The 17,999-nt window shown below is 38.6% G+C and overlaps 1 protein-coding gene across 1 annotated transcript in view; it reads right to left on the reverse strand.

Moving 5' to 3' along the window:
* Positions 1 to 14,334: 14,334 nt before the first annotated feature.
* Positions 14,335 to 17,999, reverse strand: part of CEP120 (centrosomal protein 120) — a 63,300-nt gene continuing 59,635 nt past the window's right edge. Inside the window, exon 20 of the mRNA XM_029965436.1 lies at positions 14,335 to 14,437. Within this exon, the coding sequence (XP_029821296.1) occupies positions 14,417 to 14,437 (21 nt within the window). The 3' untranslated portion in view covers positions 14,335 to 14,416. The remainder of the gene's footprint in view (positions 14,438 to 17,999) is intronic.

Here is a 17,999-nt window from a genome sequence, read left to right on the forward strand (position 1 = left end):
TTTAATAAAACATTTCTATTACTGTACCCTAAGCCTTTGTCTTACGTTAATATTAGATATGGAATTCTGTCCATGCTGTGCAGAAAACCAAATAGTCTATGTGATTAAGGCAGCCTCAAATAATCACTGTGCCTTGCTGCAGTTGTCATTATTTGTTTCCAAAAGGTGTCTGCCACTTGGAAGTTGCAAACTCTTTTGCAGCAAGAAAAGACTGAGATCAAGTTTAGTTTTCTTGTTCACTGGGTGTCACTACTTCTGTTGATGTAATGCTGAGGGCACAGTGCAGTCATATGCTCAACAATCGTTTGGGATTCATTGGTACAGGTTATGATGTAAATCACGTCATACTGTAACCAAGTCTTTCTATTCTGTGTACTCAAGTGTGGGGCCTTTTTATGGTTGGTGGCCTGAGTCTTTTTTAGTTATCCGAATCCTAATTTAAAAGGATCACCATCTAGTGGACTAAGACAGAATTTCAAAGTTCCAGCTGGTGTGATCTCCGAGCTCATTCTTTAAAAGTCACTCTAAAACCCAAGCTAAAAGCAATAATTATGCTCCACTGCAAGGGACCTTCAATGCCTTTTTTGGCATTATTTCACTGCCATTGTGTATGTTGAAGAGCAGCGATTAGTTCACTAAGTCACCCCTTGTTCCACTTGAAAAAATATCACTTAAGTATGAGAAAAATATATCAGCTTCTATAATTTTTCATGCTATATGACCTTTACCATAGCACAAGAACCACCATGGTAGAATAATTGTGCAAAACTACCGTACTTGAGAAAATACTCAGGTAAATGGGCCAGCAGACTGCCTGCTGGTTTGCAAGTAGCAAGGATAGTCAATCATTTAAGCAAGCTTCTATACATCCAAGAAAAGTTCTTTATAACAAGAAATTGTATTGAGTCATGCTGTATGAGATTAAGTCACCAAACCCACATAATTTGTCATGAGCTAATGAAACACAAATGTCTAAAGGGGGTGGTGGGTGGAGGAGTCCTTTGGCTGATGGCCCAAACTATGACGTAAAAGAGTCCTGGGGTCCACCGTTTTGAAACTCTTTGGGTACATGGTTTAGAAGAGGTGAGGCTCAGGTCTGCTAATATTTTTCTTCTAATCCATTTACTGAACTTTTTTAGCTGGGATAAGGACTAGGAGTGTGCTGCTTCTTTACTTTTGTCTCTGAATATGATTACTGAAATATAGGGAGGAATCAATCCTGTATTAAAGTGCAAAAGACCAGCAGAACAAAATAGCATCAGTCTTATTGTTCGGCTGTTGTTTTTTATCCAAACAAAGTGGACACTTGCTCCCAAACAAATACACAAGAGATCAGCAGTGTCCAAGTCACTGCACACCCTGTTTAGGTAGCCTCCTTGGTATCACACAGAATCTGCCACTTAAAACAAGTCCAGTGACTTCTTAACACCCAAAAAACCCACAAACCCAAGCTACACTTGATGGCACACATGTTGAAGCAGCGCTCTGACCTCCACATACTGAGTGTTGATTCCCACAGCCTCAGACATCTGTAGCTACTTGCTAAGGGACAGTCAGTAAAACAGTTTGACAGCAAACTGGGACAATCTCATGTTCCATGGTTGCCGGGGGTCTGATAGCCCTTTGGATTAGACCAATATAATGTGGGGTGCTTAACACACCCAGTTGCCTGGTGAAATCTGAATCTCTTGCATAGGTGTAAAACAAACTAAGAAGACCACAGATATCCAAACACAGCCACAGGAGGTTTCCTATCCATGTAAGTGAGGACATCAGTAAACTAACAGTATAGGAGACCTAGATAACCAAATATGATGGGAACTGGTCCAAGGACATGGGGAGGGAAGAGGAACATATAGTCTATCTCAAAATGGATCCAAATCTTTGCACTCAATTCAGTATGTCTCACATCTGAAGAAAGCATTGACAAACCTTAATTTTTAAAAAACTATTTTTATTACAGATAACATAATGTTAGAGACACCTCAGTCTTGAAAAGCCACATTAGTGAAGTCTGGGTTATCCATTGTAGCCATAGTTGGATCACTCTGTCTTTCTCTCCAGTGTCATCTTCTCCACCAACCACAGCAGATGAATGTTACCAATACTTCTCAATGGATTTAAACTTTTTCCAGTCTTCAGTCTTCTCCCCCCTCCCATCTTGTCATAATTTTCATACATCATACTTCTATTTTTCTCTTCCCCTCTGACATTATTGCATTCAATCATTCTCCTCATCTCTAGAGTTTCTCCAAATAAGTTTGCAAATGACCAAGGAAGGGACTTGTATTTGTTTATACTGGCACAACAAGTCACAGAAATACATTTTTTTTATAATCTTAGCCTCAATAGAATGAGTCAAACTATAACAGTCATGGAGAGTTTTCAACCTGGAATTTGTTTTTTTCTTTTTTAAGGGAGCCAAGAACATTTCAGCACACACACTACTAGTGATCAAATATTTTTCTGGAAGCTATTTGGCTTTTTTTTTTATTAGTCTTTTATTGGAACAATTGTTTTTTGTATTTCCCATGGCATAAAAGGTAGTTAGATACGGAGTAAACTAAAATTTTCATAAAAAAATATTTTCTAGCAAGTAAAAAAGAACATGATAAATACATACACTGAGCCGTAGTTGTAATGTCTGTATGTTTGTCTGAGTCTCCCTTCATTTTCTAGTTTTTGTTTTGTTTTTTTTCTTTAAAGCATAGAAAGCCAATTTCTTCTGCTTATGCATAAAATCTTCAGGAATGGGGATAATATATTGCTGTAATACAGCACCATATTTCTACTCAATGAAGTACTGCAGTAGTGTCTGATCAGTCAGTGATAAGAACACCATGTAACTCCCATCTCAGTTTTTGAAATAGCTTACATGACGAAGATGTATGTTCCATGAATAGGGAGGCAGATACAATGGAAACCAGTATCTGATTATTAATATCAGTTTGTTTAGCTTGTTTTTATATAAAATGTTCATGATAGAAAGGAGTCTCCACTGTTCTTTGTTGAGAGGTAAGCAGATAGGGGAAGTTTAAGCTCTGAAGGAAATTTAGAAGCATATTGTGTCTGCCTTCCATCTTAGTAGTTTTCCTTTGCTCTTATTCTAATAGTAGAGCTCATAGAGAAAGATCTTTCATGTATGCATTAGCAATACAGATTGGTCAGATTGGTTTTCATTTTTCTGTCCTAGAATTTGCTTCTAGAAAAGTAAAGGGCTTGCTTGAAGTGGAAAAATAAAAAATAAAAATAAAAATAAAAAAAAAAAAATAAAAAAAAAAAAGAAGAAGAGAGAAATATCTTCCATAAATTTTAAGGAAAAAAAATGCTAAAAATGCCTTCATAAAATGGACTGCTTTGTGCATGATTCCTCTGCTTCAAGAGCTCATTTTCATCTAAAAAGTATTTTGAGAGTTGCTTCCTGTCTAGATCTAATAACTAGAGTGAAAAATCATGAACATTTGTATACTGTGAATCATGATTCTCCATAGAGTCCATTGGTTGGCTCTTCTGTGTAAACTTCTAAGTAACATTGTTGATTTTAAAATTATTGCTTTACTTTTTACTGTGGCAGATAATTTATCTCTTTCAGTCTTGCATGGTCATACGGCCTTAATTCACCCCAGTACCCTAATGAAGGTATCCCATTGTTCATATGATACGTATTAACAAGTTATACTGTTGATTATGGAAGAATTTTAAGCCATGTGTAGCTTTTATTTTCCCTCTCCTTTGTTTGCCAGTACCTTTCTAGTTTAGGATTTTCCTGTGTCAAATAAGGTTGCTGGCTATCTCCCTTTCTACCAACAGCCTAAGTACAGGGGGTCTTTGCCCACAAAACCCCATGGCAGTCTCATGAATACTTGAATATGCTTCTAGATTGCCTTCAGACATACAAATTCCCAGATCTACTTCTAGTCCAGTACAGGACAGGATAGCTTCCTTTCTATTATTATCTCATTAACTAAAACCAAAGCAAACAATGTCAAGGTAATGATCCAGATGTTGGTTTTGATTTCATCCGCCTAAATTTTCTCCTCTATTACCATCTATTACCATCATGGAAACCATGCATTTTAGAAATTGCAGAAAAGAAAGGGAATGTGCATCAGTGTTTACTTATGGTTAATCTTCACTTCTTTGTGCCTTAATTTGGTTTGTATCCCTCTCACCTTTAAATGCGTCATTAACAGCACAGGTAAAATCACAAGAACCAATACAAATTACCAGGCTGAATTATGACAAAAGCCTTAATAAAATAGCACAGCAAATATATGCTAATATAGTAAAGACATTAAAAAATATAAATAATATTTATTATGGCAAAGAAAAGTTATCAGTATACTAGAATTTTTTTTTAATCCATGCAGCTTTTACATATGTAGTAAATTAATAGTCAAAGTATCTTGGAGTGATGGTTTCATGTAAATTTTTTGAGAGGGGGAGCTGTTTTTCACAAAATGCTCAACCCATTCAACCTACTTAGTGAGGCTGAGACAATGCAATCTATCCTCAAATCTGTCACAGCCATAGCTGTAGTCATTTAAAATAGCCAATCCAATCATCCAGCTCTTGATTGTTTGATGTTCTTTCTGGCTTTACACTTTTGATTAAGAGGCTCAGCAAAGAGGTGAAGTTGCAGAATAGCAAAGGGTTCCTTGACCTAAAGAACTTGAAGTCAGCAGGTCACTTATAGTGACTGTGATTTATTGAAGAATAAACACAGACTCACCAAACCCTTTTCTTTCCTTACTGGCCTATTTTTGCTGGCATCATATTCTTGTTCAGAGGACACATGCAGAGATCCTACAGGAAAATTATTCAGTTTCGATATCAAATAAAAGGTATCTTAGATTTTACCTAACTATAATCATGTATTTTAATAAACTGATCCTCAAAAATAGGAAAAACTAATAATAAAAACTTATGCTACTGAAGAATGTCAGCATACTGTATTAAAACAAAGAAAACACTAGATCTCATTTCATTAAAAAATAAAACTTCAGCAATGAGTCTTTTCTGGAGAAAATCGCATGAAATTTTGGTCTGAGAGTAAAGAGCATTTTTTCTTGGAATAAGGAAAGAGAAGCACTCCTTTTCAAGCTAAAATATCTCATTTTTTGGGGGGACCATAAAAGAGAAAACAAATGAAAGAAAAAAGCAGTAAGAAAAAAAAGTTCTGATTGCTTAGAAATAAATGTTTTCACTACTTTAATTCTTGAAAATGTAGTATGATTTGTAGTGATTTTAAGAGAGGGCTTTGAAGCACAAGTAAATTCATCATACTTAACTAAAGATCCAGGCTAGATTTAAGAAATGATGATTTTTATACTTTTTTGTCTATCAAATTTTTCTTAATAAGTCTCTCCTGAAGCATATAGTCTTACTGATCTATGTAACTCACACATGACAAGTAAAGGCTCTCTTCCTTGTGTAAGTACAGGTACACAAACAGGCATTCATTCTCATTCTCTCTCTCCCTAATCTTTATTAATTCTTTCTTCTTCAGAAGATCCAAACATTTTACAAATTAAAAAAAAATGCAAATGTAAGAGAATAAAGGGATACAGTTGAGTTTTCATAAAAACAGAAGGGAGCTTTCTACCAGGAAATCTTACTGACTAACTTTAATAAGCTTAATCAGAAGAACATGTATGTATCACACATAATTTTTTCATTAAAATTACTTTTCAGATAAGTGCTTCATTTGTCTCTGAGTTCAACAAACTGCATTTTCCCTTACATTAAATCAAGGTAATCTTCCACATGATAGATCATCTGACTGCTGTTCTTACACACAGTAGTACTTGGGACTTTTTGACAACTTTTACCCTACATTTAAAATTAAATGCTTCATAAAGGAATGAAAAATAAGCTTATTTTAACCAAAACCTTTCCAAAGGAGATGGATTACTCCTATTCTGCTCCAAGAGATTTCATCCAGCATATGCTGCCTCAGAGAGGGCGACTGTACCCTTGCTGCTCTGCTGCCCTGCTCTGGGGCTCTGTGAGGACTCAGTAAGCTCTGATCCCTAACAGGGTGACAAACTGGCTAGATTCTTTCCTAAATGTGAAACTTAGCAACTAAAAGCATGGGAAGAGAAAGACAACATACTACATTCTGTCCCAAACTTAACCACATTTAAAAAGTATGTATACATACAGATAAACAAAGAATGTCTTTAAATACCAATTGTCTAACAAAGACAATCACATTTTCAGACAGAAACTATAGGGTTTGGAAGATCAAGCTTTCTGTTTATTTGTTTGCTTTCAAAGGTGTTTTAAATGAATGCAGCCTGATTAGAAAGCTAGTAAGCTGAGGGCTGGCTCCACATTTTGCTCAGGGACTGGTGTTTTTTTCTGTGCCCACACATGTCACTAAAGATCTGCAGTGTCTGAGAGGAAACATAGCCACACCAGTTCTGAGACCACTTGAGTGACATAATTTATGTTCGTAATGCTCTTCCATGGTACCCCTGTGTTTCCAAATGCTTAAAGCTTCTAGGAGTAAATGATTTCTTTCCACTACAGCTCAAAGTGCCAGGAGGCAGGAGAAATTTAAACACAACTAAGATCAACATTGTGAGTTTACTTGGCCTCCACATCTAGCAACACAGTCATAAATTTCCTAGGCTTCTATTTGAAAATTTAAAAGGCCCTATAGATTTGGCAAGTTTTCTATCACAGTGCTTCTCTATATGGCTTATAATATTGGAAATGCCAGGAGTTGCACTTTGCATTGTATTTGATCAGAGGGGTCACTATTCCCATTCAGGTGCTGTTCCACAGTTGACCACCTGCGGTGGTGGCAACATCAAAATACTGAAAGCAACAAGGAATGGCATAATTTCAGTTCCCAATCTCTTTCTTTCAGTTATTGTTCATGCTTAGTAAAAATAGTGTCTCTGATTAAACATCAGATTTTTTGTCCTCGGAACTACTTTTATGTGATGCCACTGCTGGGTACACACATGTCTAAGAGCATTATGACTGATCTAGCAACACTTAAAAGCCCAGTATCTCATTGGAATAGGGACACTGTCATTGGCAGGAGGCAATTGGGCATCATTTCCGGTAAGGGCTCTTGATATGATGAGGATTATGAAAGATAAATGTCACATTCACACTGGCAAACCCTGACTTGTATCTGTGTCAGTGCATCACGCAGCTGTCTAAGCGCTGATAGTTACTTTCCAGTCACCAAACTGCAAATCAATGCAATCTGTATTGCTGCACATCATATAACCAGTGATGTTCTTCTGTGGTGTCTGTGGTAACAGGCAGCCTTTGAGTGGCCAGTAACCCTGGCTTAACTTTATCAAAGAGCCCATTATTATCATAAGTCCACCCATGCAAGCTCATTTACCCTCAGTTGGATTACATTTTCCCCCTTAAAAAACATACTGTGGTTGAAGTTAGTGAAGCGTTTTTCCCAAGCTATGTATTATGCAATATGGAAAGTATTTCTCAAAGGGTCCACTATTGTTTGCTGTGAGTGACTTAGCCTCCTAAGGAAAGATAATGCTAGGCTTTTGGGTACCATGAAGAGTGCTTCAGCAGTACTGTCAATAAGTATGACAGTAATGATTCCTCCTTCCTGCCCTGAAAAAGGGGAAATGCAGGTCAACTTTATTATTTTTAGAAGTTTATAACTGCCTTAGATAATGTTATTGCAATTTCTGCTGGCCTACTCCTGTAAGGAGTACAATCCTGCAACTACTGGACCACCATCATGTTATAACCTAAGAAACAGAGAAGTTTTAAAAAATTACTAAAATCCCTTGTATATATCTTTTCCTCAGCCCCCTGTTCACTTCCTGAGGCACAAAAGAACTCTGAGTCATAGAGATATTTTTTGTGGTCACATCCCCAAACTTCCCAAGGCCCATGTACAATGAAAAGGTTCAAACAACAGATACAGAAAGGCACAAAGATCGTCCAACAGCATCCATTAATTTTGTTCGCCCCAATGGCATTGACTTCACTCTCGGCTTCATGAGTCATCATTTATGATCCCAGTAATTTACTGCAGTGGGCATGAGATATACCACAAAATCAATGAAAACGAAGGCAAATTCAGAACTAAGATCAGGACCTGTAAGTCACTAATGTTTGAAAATGATGGAGTGAGAATTATTACACAGATTCCTATCAGCCTCAACTGTCCATGGTATAACTTGCCTGAGTGCAGCATGCAGATTCTTTATTGTACAGGATTCAAGCTGCAGTCTCTGCTGAACCACCCGGCCTCCTTAGCACTTAAAGATGAACTGCAAATCAATTATGAAAATAGAGTTTAGTCCATATTTATGGGCTGAATGTCCCTACTAGCCAGGCTCTAGGGGACATTCAGAACAGAAATACATTTCAGCTGTTCCTTTAAATAATTAGTTTTCCTCTGTGAAATCCTCCTGATAAAGCTTGGTTCCCTGCAGATACGTCTGAATACATCATTCTCTGGTACCACAAGTAAAACGAACCACAGAGTAATACTAGTGGTACTTAAATGTCTTCTGTTCATGAAAAGTGTGATCAGGAAATGCAGTTTCCCTGTGGAAAGGAAGGCACACACCATCTCTATTGGATGATTTTACTCATCATTCTGGGGGGCTATTCTCAAAAGCCATTTGGGCATTATTCACTGTTTATATTTCTTTTCCAGATAAACTTAACAATATAAACAAGATGCTCTCCTTCAAAATCACTTCAGAACTATTTGCCAATCTCTCTTTTAGAGTAAAGAGGTGATCAAATTAGGCAAGTTCTGGATATGTTATCAGAAATAGAAATTTACCAGCCACAAGGTCAAGGAATAGTATAGCTGCATCACCACAGTGTTATTTGTCCTTGCCAGGAAAGCCGTTCTCAAACAACCCCTCTTCCTATTAGGGTTATTAAGGCTCATATTTACGAATGAAGACAGAAGCAAAGGAATTAATTTTTGTAGCATTTTCCTGTTTCTTTTGCTGCTGGAACTGCATAAAGCACATTCAAACACCAGTTTCAAAGGCTTTGTCAGTCACTCTCTCCTCCTAATCCAAAGGTCCAGCTGGGGACATTCTCACAGAACAAAACATGCCAGGAAGGAGGGGAAGGAGATGATGGTGAATGTAGCGCAAAAGAAATGCTTGTTTCAGAATTGAAGAAAAGGAAAACAGATTAAGAAATAGAAATGGAAAAATCTTGGAGAACACTTCTGAGAAGTCTTACACACTAGGCTAGAAGAAAGCTCTTCCATAGGAGGAAAGAGTGAGACAGGTGTACTGCTAGGGAAATTGTTTAAAACTGATGTGATGGAAGAAAATAACTTAAAACCCCATTCAAAGCCTTAATTAACTTAAGAGAGTTTAAAATAGTCCTTCAGGTTGTGTTAGGAAGAGGTGCACTGCATGGAAGGTGCCACAGTTTTAGCTTCATTCTTCATCCAGACCAGGGATGTGGCTGGAGTGTGCAGAGGTAGAAAACCTAAAGCAGAGGGATGAAGTAGGGAAGAAGGGGACCAAAAGTCCCTGGACCACATTGTTTTTCAGAGTCAGAGGTGTTGCTGCTGTAGACACCTGTCATAGGAACTGGGTAGTCTTACCACATCCCTCAGGTTAGACTAAGCCTTGTCATTGGAAGAGTCTTGTTGCTTCTCCCCCTACAATAGCAGAGGATATTAAGAACAACAAATTACAAATGGAAAGTAACATAAGCCCAGTATTTTAGTAAACAAACTCTTTTTCTTTTCACTTGAATAATTTGGATGTCAGCTCAGTTACAGAAACTAATTGGATCCTTAAATCTGTTGTAGTTCAAAGTAAAAAATGAGAAAATAGGGAAAAACTGAAAAGCAAGTCCAGAGTCGAACAGTTATCAAGGGTCACAGGACAGAAGAAATTTCTACTGCCAGTCAGTTTTCCCTTACAGTCATCTTTCATGAACAAAGCAAATCCCACTGACTTAACTGAGTTTTTATATGTTCTCAGAGTTATGCAGTTGTACCTGTTTGTCCATAAGACAACAGCATTTCCTGACTCAGGGCCTTTAGTCCACCTTATTGAAAGCCATCCACAAGCTTCATAAAGTCATTGTGATAACCCCAATATTAGATTGGTTCATAACTCTACAGGACTCTGAGGGACGCTTGGATTTATATTCTGTGCCCTAACTGTAAGATCTCTATCCAATATTTTGAGATTATTAGAGGATTTTCATAAGGGAAAACATGCGTTTGGCAAAATCACAATGAAAATTATCCTTTTGCCTTCATTCAAGGGTACTTTTCATATAAATTAGCTTGCAGCAAAATCTAAGAAAAAAAAATAGAGAAAAATACTCTTTGAATACTTTTCTTCCAAGTTTTGATTAAAAAAAAATAAAAGGGAGTGGAAACAAATTACAATCAATATGCTTCATTTTCTACTGCAGAAAGGAAAATAACTCTGCTAAGAGTCTATGTATAACCTTAAGCAATACCAGATGTGGTACAGAGAGAAGGATTAACTAGTACTCACAGTTTGGAATTGCTTTCAATACAGCTAAGAACAGGTAAATTTGATAAGTGAAAGTGTTACGCCGGAAGAAACCAGCTAATGAAGCAGAGTCACACCTGTTAAAAACCTGTTAAAAACAACACAGGGCTCATGCAATTTGTAAAGCATGGAATGGCAATTCTGAATATGAGAAATATAGAGGATATTTTCTTTTTTTTTTTTTCTCAGTTTTATCCTAGCAAAAGGGAAGTTTAATACAATTCTCTGAGTATATGACATAGTCACTTCCCTTTTCAGCCCAGTCAGACCAAGTGTGTGCTGTTTTGTAAGCCACCCGTTTTCTAGGCAGGATCCAGAGGGCTGGGCCTACAAACTCCACATGGTGTGAAAAGCAGGGAGAAGGCACCTACTGCAACCAGGCTCCCTAAGGGATTTCTACCATCTACAATATCCCTTTTTGGATAGGCATTGTGAGAGCTCACCTGAAGTCTTGCTGCATTCCTGTGGTGTCCAAGTGGCCTAGAAGTCAGAAGACAGAGCATCTGCAGGCACTTCGGAGGTTCTTTAAAGTGTTTTGGTTGTTGAAGATTTTTTAGTTTTCTTCTTTTCACATTATGCTATCTGAAAACTGTTGCTGTGTTATGGTTATAATTTTTTTTGGAGACTGTTCACATGAGATTTTATATTCAGATGAACGGGGAAGTGCTACTGCAGTGCAAATACTAAACTACAGACCCTATTATGGTGCATCATTTACATGTCATGCAGTGGCCCTTAATTCTTACCTCAGGTGAAAATCAGCTCAGATAGTGCTTAACAGATCCTTCAGACTTGTTTGAAATACAGGGTATCATAAAAATAAATAGCCATGTAAATCTCCTGTACCAAGGTATACAGAGAGGTGAGGGACAACTGTCTAAATTCTAGTGTGTTTCATCCAGACAAAATAAAACAGCAACAACAACCAACCAACCAACCAAACAAACAAAAAATCAACCTCTTCCCTTAAATAGCAAACTTCTCTGGACAAACTTTCCCCTTTTCACTAGTTCTAGATTGTGTTATGAATGCTACAAAAGCAGACTCCAGGGAACGATCCTTCACAGAAAGGCAGACAGAATAAATGAGGTAAGGTTTCTGCCAGCTGTAATTTTTCTGATCTCTGATCTGTGCAGTATATTCTAAAAAAGCCAAAAATATCTACATATTCTCAGAGGATAGGTCAGATCTAGATGGAAGGCCAAGAAAACTCCACAAATTTCAACTTTAGAGCTGGCCAAGATAAGGAAGCTTGAGCTTATTAGTGCTCCAGCTTTAACATTCAATTTCTGTAAAGCCCCTGTCTGCAGCCTTCTCATCTTTTCTCCTGTCCCATCCTGTGTGAACCACTGCACACTTCCTCTGTTTTTAACAAACAGTAACCAGGCTCAGGAAAACCTCTAACAGCTGGGCATGGGAAATAATGTGAAACTGCACAATAATGCAAAATTAGAGTAACTCAAATATGGCTAGAGAACAGGTTATAAAACTTGCTATAGGACTTCCACAGGACAGTAGTCAGTGAACATGTCTGTTCCAGTCCCAGACTTTATTCAACCTTATTGGTAGCATAGCTTCAGAGAGCTGCACCAAGTGTGGACTTGGCTGTACATGCAAAGTCTTTTAAAGGCTCCTCTCATTTTTCCTCTGTAATTTAAAAAATGCACCCCAGTGCATTTTAATATTGTTGCAGTAGGTCAGCAGCCCAGCAAAACACATGGAATCCCACTAAATGTAATGAATTGGAGTCATCATTCCCTACATATATATTTGTGACAGGCCTGTATTTGTGTGGTCCTGCTTCTAGTCAGAGGAAAGTAGTAAATAATTCCTGTGTATTCACATAACTTCACCACTGCCAGAACTTGTTTACCCATTTACCACTCTCAGTATGTTATGTAGACTGTATTTCTTTCAAAAGGTTCATTTTCTGTCTTCTACCTCACATGTACATTTGAGAAGTGATTATTCTGAATCATAACACTGAAGATGTTATCATCTCCCACTTCTCCATGGTTTTATTTAAAGAAATTTGGAGATCTTTATAGAGGAAATGATATCTAAATGGTATTCAAGATATTCAGTCTGAATCTTGTGGTCCTCATTCAATCTTTATCCTGGCAGAGCTGTTACTGAGGTCAATGGGCTTATAGCCTGAATAAAGATTAAAAGCTGTGAGATGGAGCCCAGTGGGTAAAATTATTAGAGATGGACAAATTAGTTTGGATAGACTAGCACTGAAACAAAATATGTGCTCAAATCCTAGACTGAGCTGAAGCCAGTCCTTTACATTTAGCTGTGGGTATAACTGTTGTGAATATTCATATTCACAGCTTGGGTCCCTTCATCCTGGCCTCTAGAATGTGTGTACTGCTACAGCCATCCTTTCTCCCTGACACGGTGGCCCCATAGCAGGAGAAGGCTTCCTCCCTACAGGAGTTCAGCTCAGCAGACAGGCAGTTCTAGGACATGGACAAGGCAGCTCTTACTGCAGGATCTTGGGCTGGACTTCTCCCTGTAAAAATGTTATTTTGGAGAGCCCTAAAAAACCCAACTGTCTGGATTTCTGCTAAACAGTGACCCAAGTATACCTCTCATTTTGCTGCTTCTGGTCTTTTGCTCCTTTCCTCTGCTCACACAGCTCTGCCATGCTCCAAGAGATGCCACTTCCAAGGCCCTCTCAGGAGATCCATCCATGCCTCTGCAGCTTGCTGCCTGAGGCAGAAAATTTACTTTCTTCTGGGTCAGGGTAAGGCAGAGCCAGGGCACAGGAGAGTTGTGGTAAAGTATCACCAGCTTGCGCCAATGTGAGGTGTCAAGAGCTTTTTACTGGCTAAAACAGCACATGCAGACTGCTTTGTGCTTGTCATTTGTCTATTTAAAGGACTTAAGCTATAATGGAAGGTCGAACTCTAAAACCTTTATTCATATACTCACCTTTTCACCCAGAAGTGGAGGTGAGATGGCAAAGTGCTTCTGCTGACAGCAGCCCATGCATGACAGCCAGATTTCTTCACAAAAAACTTCAAAGTTCAGATGAAGTCTGGTTACTGGGAAAAGTCTAGCTGTATTTTATGACCAAAAATGTTCAGACAGACCATAGAGAAAGCATCAGACCTGTGAATATTTAGAAAATCAGAATACACCATGGTCTGACTTTTGCATTTTTGCTGAAAGTTAGACTACTTTTTGTCTGTGGGCTCTATAGGTAGAAAAAAGATAGCATGGTACTACTTTTCATGCTCTTCTGGAAGATCATTTATGTAATTCCTAGCTGGAAAACTTCGTTTAAAAGTCTGATTTTGTTGTTGAGTAACTGGAAAACATTCATTAATATTTTTGACTGGAAAACATTCATTAATATTTTTGAAGATACCGGAGACAAGTACTATAAATTTGATTTTCAGATATTATGGATCTTTGGTGATAAAATTTAAAAATAAATAATGAAGCATCTCTTCCAGATTATTTAAACTGCAAAGGCAAATGTACCTGCTATATATTAAAACTGCCAGGCACCTAAGCATTACAGTGGATTTTTAATGTGTTTCATCAAAACACTTAAAGGCACTTTTTAAAATATATGACCCACTAAATAAAAAAACATAGGACGTAATCTTCAAGGCACACTGATTAATGCAAAATTGACTTGAGCAAATGCAGCTTATGGCCATAGTCCAGAAAGCTCTCTTGGTGCTAAAGAGTTTCATACAATAGTTTTCCATTTTCAAAATCACATCAATTTTTACTTACAACATTTTGAACAGGTACAGCAACTTTCAATCAACTGTCCAGCAATAATTTAAAATCTCTTACCATTAAATTGTAAAAGTTTGAGTCATGGGAAGAGGACAATGCTGTAAAGAACTGATTTCCTGACTGTCACCAACCCAGAGCTGTCAACTGCTGTGCAGTATTGCCTGTGCGGAGATAGAGATGGAGTAGACCAAATTACTCATGGTGAATAAGTTATGTGACTAATTTTTCTCTTTCTTTTTTTTTTCCTGTGTTTCTGATTTCTTCAGATATCTTCTTGACAGATAGTCTCAAAATATTTATGGCAGTAAACCTCAGAGTAGGATTTGTGTGGAAATACCCATGTGTCAACAGACGCTGAATGAATATATTACAGTGATCAAATCATATGAAAGGCTCTCTGACTTGCCTATGAAGCAGCACCTTGGGGAATATCTCTGTAACTCTTTCCTGTCATTATTTCCTGTATTAATACTTGAATGCTGGCAATTAATAGCAGACACTCGACTGCCAGGTATAACACAAGCAAGTAAAAACACTGCCTTTCTACCAAGAAAGATTTAAATTGAAAAAAACTTAGCCAGCATACAAATATCAGGAAAATACAGCTAAATATTTCCTGAATAATGCCTTCATGCAATAGGACAGTCACAATCTATGCACTCTGTGGCTGGTGCTGGGGCTTCAGCCTCAGCAGTGAAATCACCAGCATTTCTGCAGGCATGAGGCAAGGTGGGGCTCAGCCAGGAGTGACAATTTGCTTCTGCTTTCCACTTGGGAAGGAGAAAATCAGGAGAAATTAACTGAAAATAGAAAAATATTGCGCCTGCTCTGTGTTTTGGCTGCAGTACTTTGTGATGATATTGGTGCAAGCTCTTCACAGAAACAATGTTTTTCTGCTTGCAAAGACAGCAAAAAAGTCATTCATCGTGTACACTACTCCTGGTACTCTTTGAAGGGGCCTTAAAATGGTAGAGGACTTTGAAGCGCAATTTTTCTCTACACCTAATCTCATGTTCTTCCTTGCCTTCGGAAGAAGTAGGAGACTGATGAAGACATCCCTTTCACAGTTCCTAAGAGGTCACGGAGACCTGCTGGTAGAAAATGGAGATAGGCAACATGGAGGTGTTATTTGAGACACCTCACCCATAAATGGATCAAAAAGCATTAAAGCTCTAATGAAAGCATTCACCACAATGAAAAACAGGAAATGAAAAGAGAAGTAAAGAGAATAAAAGTTCAGACAAAGTTTTTAGGGTTCCAGCATCAATATTCTTTTTATAAGACAAAGAAATTTTAGTCGTTTTTTATGAAGAGGAAAGCCTGTTTTATTGACTGATGAAAGCTTTATGATAGCTCTATGATCTAAATTGTTCCTAAACTTCTCCCTTCAGAGAGATGGCAGCCTGGGGAACTCACAGCCTCAAAGGCTAACATCATAGCCACCACCAGCCGTCTGAAAGAGGGATCATGGGCATAAGTGTGGCTGTGTACCTGTACCAAATACATAGCATGGGAAAAGATATGGGCAGTGTGATGTTCAGCAGAACCTTTGCCAAACAGGAATGATCTTCCACTTGGTAATGGGATTTCTGCAAGGCTGCCGTAGGGCTTGGTCCTACAGCAGTCTGTTTACCGTGCAAGGAAAGAAACTTGTGTTTTTCTCATATTTTCTGTGTGAGGAAGGATGGACAAGCTGGAGACAGGGCAGATGAACCCTTCTAAGACGAGGTCTGCAAAAGGGCTTAAAAATCATAGAATCATAGAATATCCTGAATTGGAAGGGACCCACAATGGATTAGCAAAATCCAACTCTTGGTCCTACACAGGACCAATAATCACATCATGCCTCAGAGCATTGTCCAAACACTTCCTGAACTTAACCAGGCTTGCTGCTGTAACCAGGCTTGCTGCCTCATAAGGCGTCCCCTCAAGGCCCTTCACCATCTTCATAGGCTTTCTTTGGACACTCTATAATTGCTTTATATCTTTCATATCCCACTCAAAACTGCACACAGAGGTGAGGCTGCCTCAGTGCAGAGCAGAGCAGGACAATCCCCTCCCTCGACTGGCTGGTGATGCTTTGCCTGATGCCCCCCAGGACACAGTTGTCCCTCCTGGCTGCCAGGGCACTGCTGACTTACATTTAACTTGCCATTGACCAGGATCCCCAGGTCTTTTTCTATGGCACTGCTTTCCAGCATCTCATTCCCCAGTATGTACATATATCCAGGGCTTTCCCATACCAGGTGCAGAATCCAGTGCTTGTCATAAACTTCATCAGACTGGTGATTGTCCAGCCCTCTAATTTGTCAAAGTTTCTCTGCAGGGTCTCCCTGCCTTCAAGGGAGTCTCCTCCCGATTTAGCATCATCTACAAACTTACTTAGTATCCCTTCCAGTCCTGAGTCCAAGTAATTTATGAAGGTGTTGAATAGCACAGGGCCCAAGATGGAGCCCTGTGGAACCACAGCAGTGACAGGTCACCAGTCTGATGTTACCCCAGTCACTATTAGCCTCTGGGCTTGACCCATGAGCCAATTGCTCACCCACCACATGATGTGTTTATCCAGCTGTGTATGGACATTTTGTCCAGAAGGATCCTGTGAGAGAGAGTAACAAAAGCTTTACAGAAATCCAAAAGATTGCATGAACTGCTTCCCTTGATCAGCTAGGTGGGTTACCTTGTCATAAAAGGAAATCAGGTTTGACAAGCGGGACTTTCCACTCATGAAGCTAGCTGTGACCAAGGACTGTGATTGTCTGTCAGGTATTTTTCAATACCTCCTAGAATAATCTTCTCTATAATTTTAGCAGTCACTGAAATGAGACTGCAGTTACCAGGGTGAACCCTCTTGCTCTTCTAGAAACAGATAACACTCTCCACGACCAAAGCAACATATATGCAGTTGGGGCTAATCAGAGCCATTGTCTTGTGAAATACAGTTTGTGGCTATTTAAGCAATTTCCAGAATGTCTACTTTAAAACTGATGGAAATATATCATATGCAAGCAACACGTATGCTGGGATTGTAGCAGCCTACTGAGTTCCCATATATGGGGACCAGGAAAGCTTTAAAACCTAAACTTTAAATCTGTAATGAAAGATTGCCCTCACTAGGTCAGGTCTTTCAAAAAACATGCAGTAAGGACATTTTCTACTTCACAGTGATTCACAGTTGCCTTTGGGGATCACTGAAATAAACTGGAAGGACAATTCCACACATCATAGCCCAAGTAGTGGGTGGGAACCAAGGGTCAGTCATCCCATCAAAACCCCTTTCTCAGCTGTGCTGGATCACAAGAGCTGAACACTGGAGTTGACACAGCAGCAATAAAGCTCCTCTTTGCACACAACGTGTGGTTTAGATCCCCTCGCTACCCCAGTAAATGAACAATTCCAAGCAAATGACATGGAGGCTCCTACATGCCTTCAGAAAATGAGTGGGAGAGAGAAGATAGAAATGATATATTTTTCAGAATTTTTCCACTAGTAAGTCTCCAGTCTGTGGGAAATCATTAGGATGTTTTCTATGTATATGTGGTATGAGAATGAACACATCTTTCCTCACAATGAAAAGTTATTGCTTTTTGGTATTATCATAGTAATAGATTGTCCTCCAATTTACCCCAGTAGTGTAAACTTTTCTTCTGCTGATTTGTGGATTCTTCTGGGTTTTGCACTTATGAAAAACTGGTAATGTTATGCATATTCTGTTCATTATTT

The sequence above is a fragment of the Manacus vitellinus genome, unplaced genomic scaffold, assembly GCF_001715985.3.
Source record: "Manacus vitellinus isolate BGI_N305 unplaced genomic scaffold, ASM171598v3 scaffold_9_pilon, whole genome shotgun sequence".
Taxonomy (NCBI): Eukaryota; Metazoa; Chordata; class Aves; order Passeriformes; family Pipridae; genus Manacus; species Manacus vitellinus.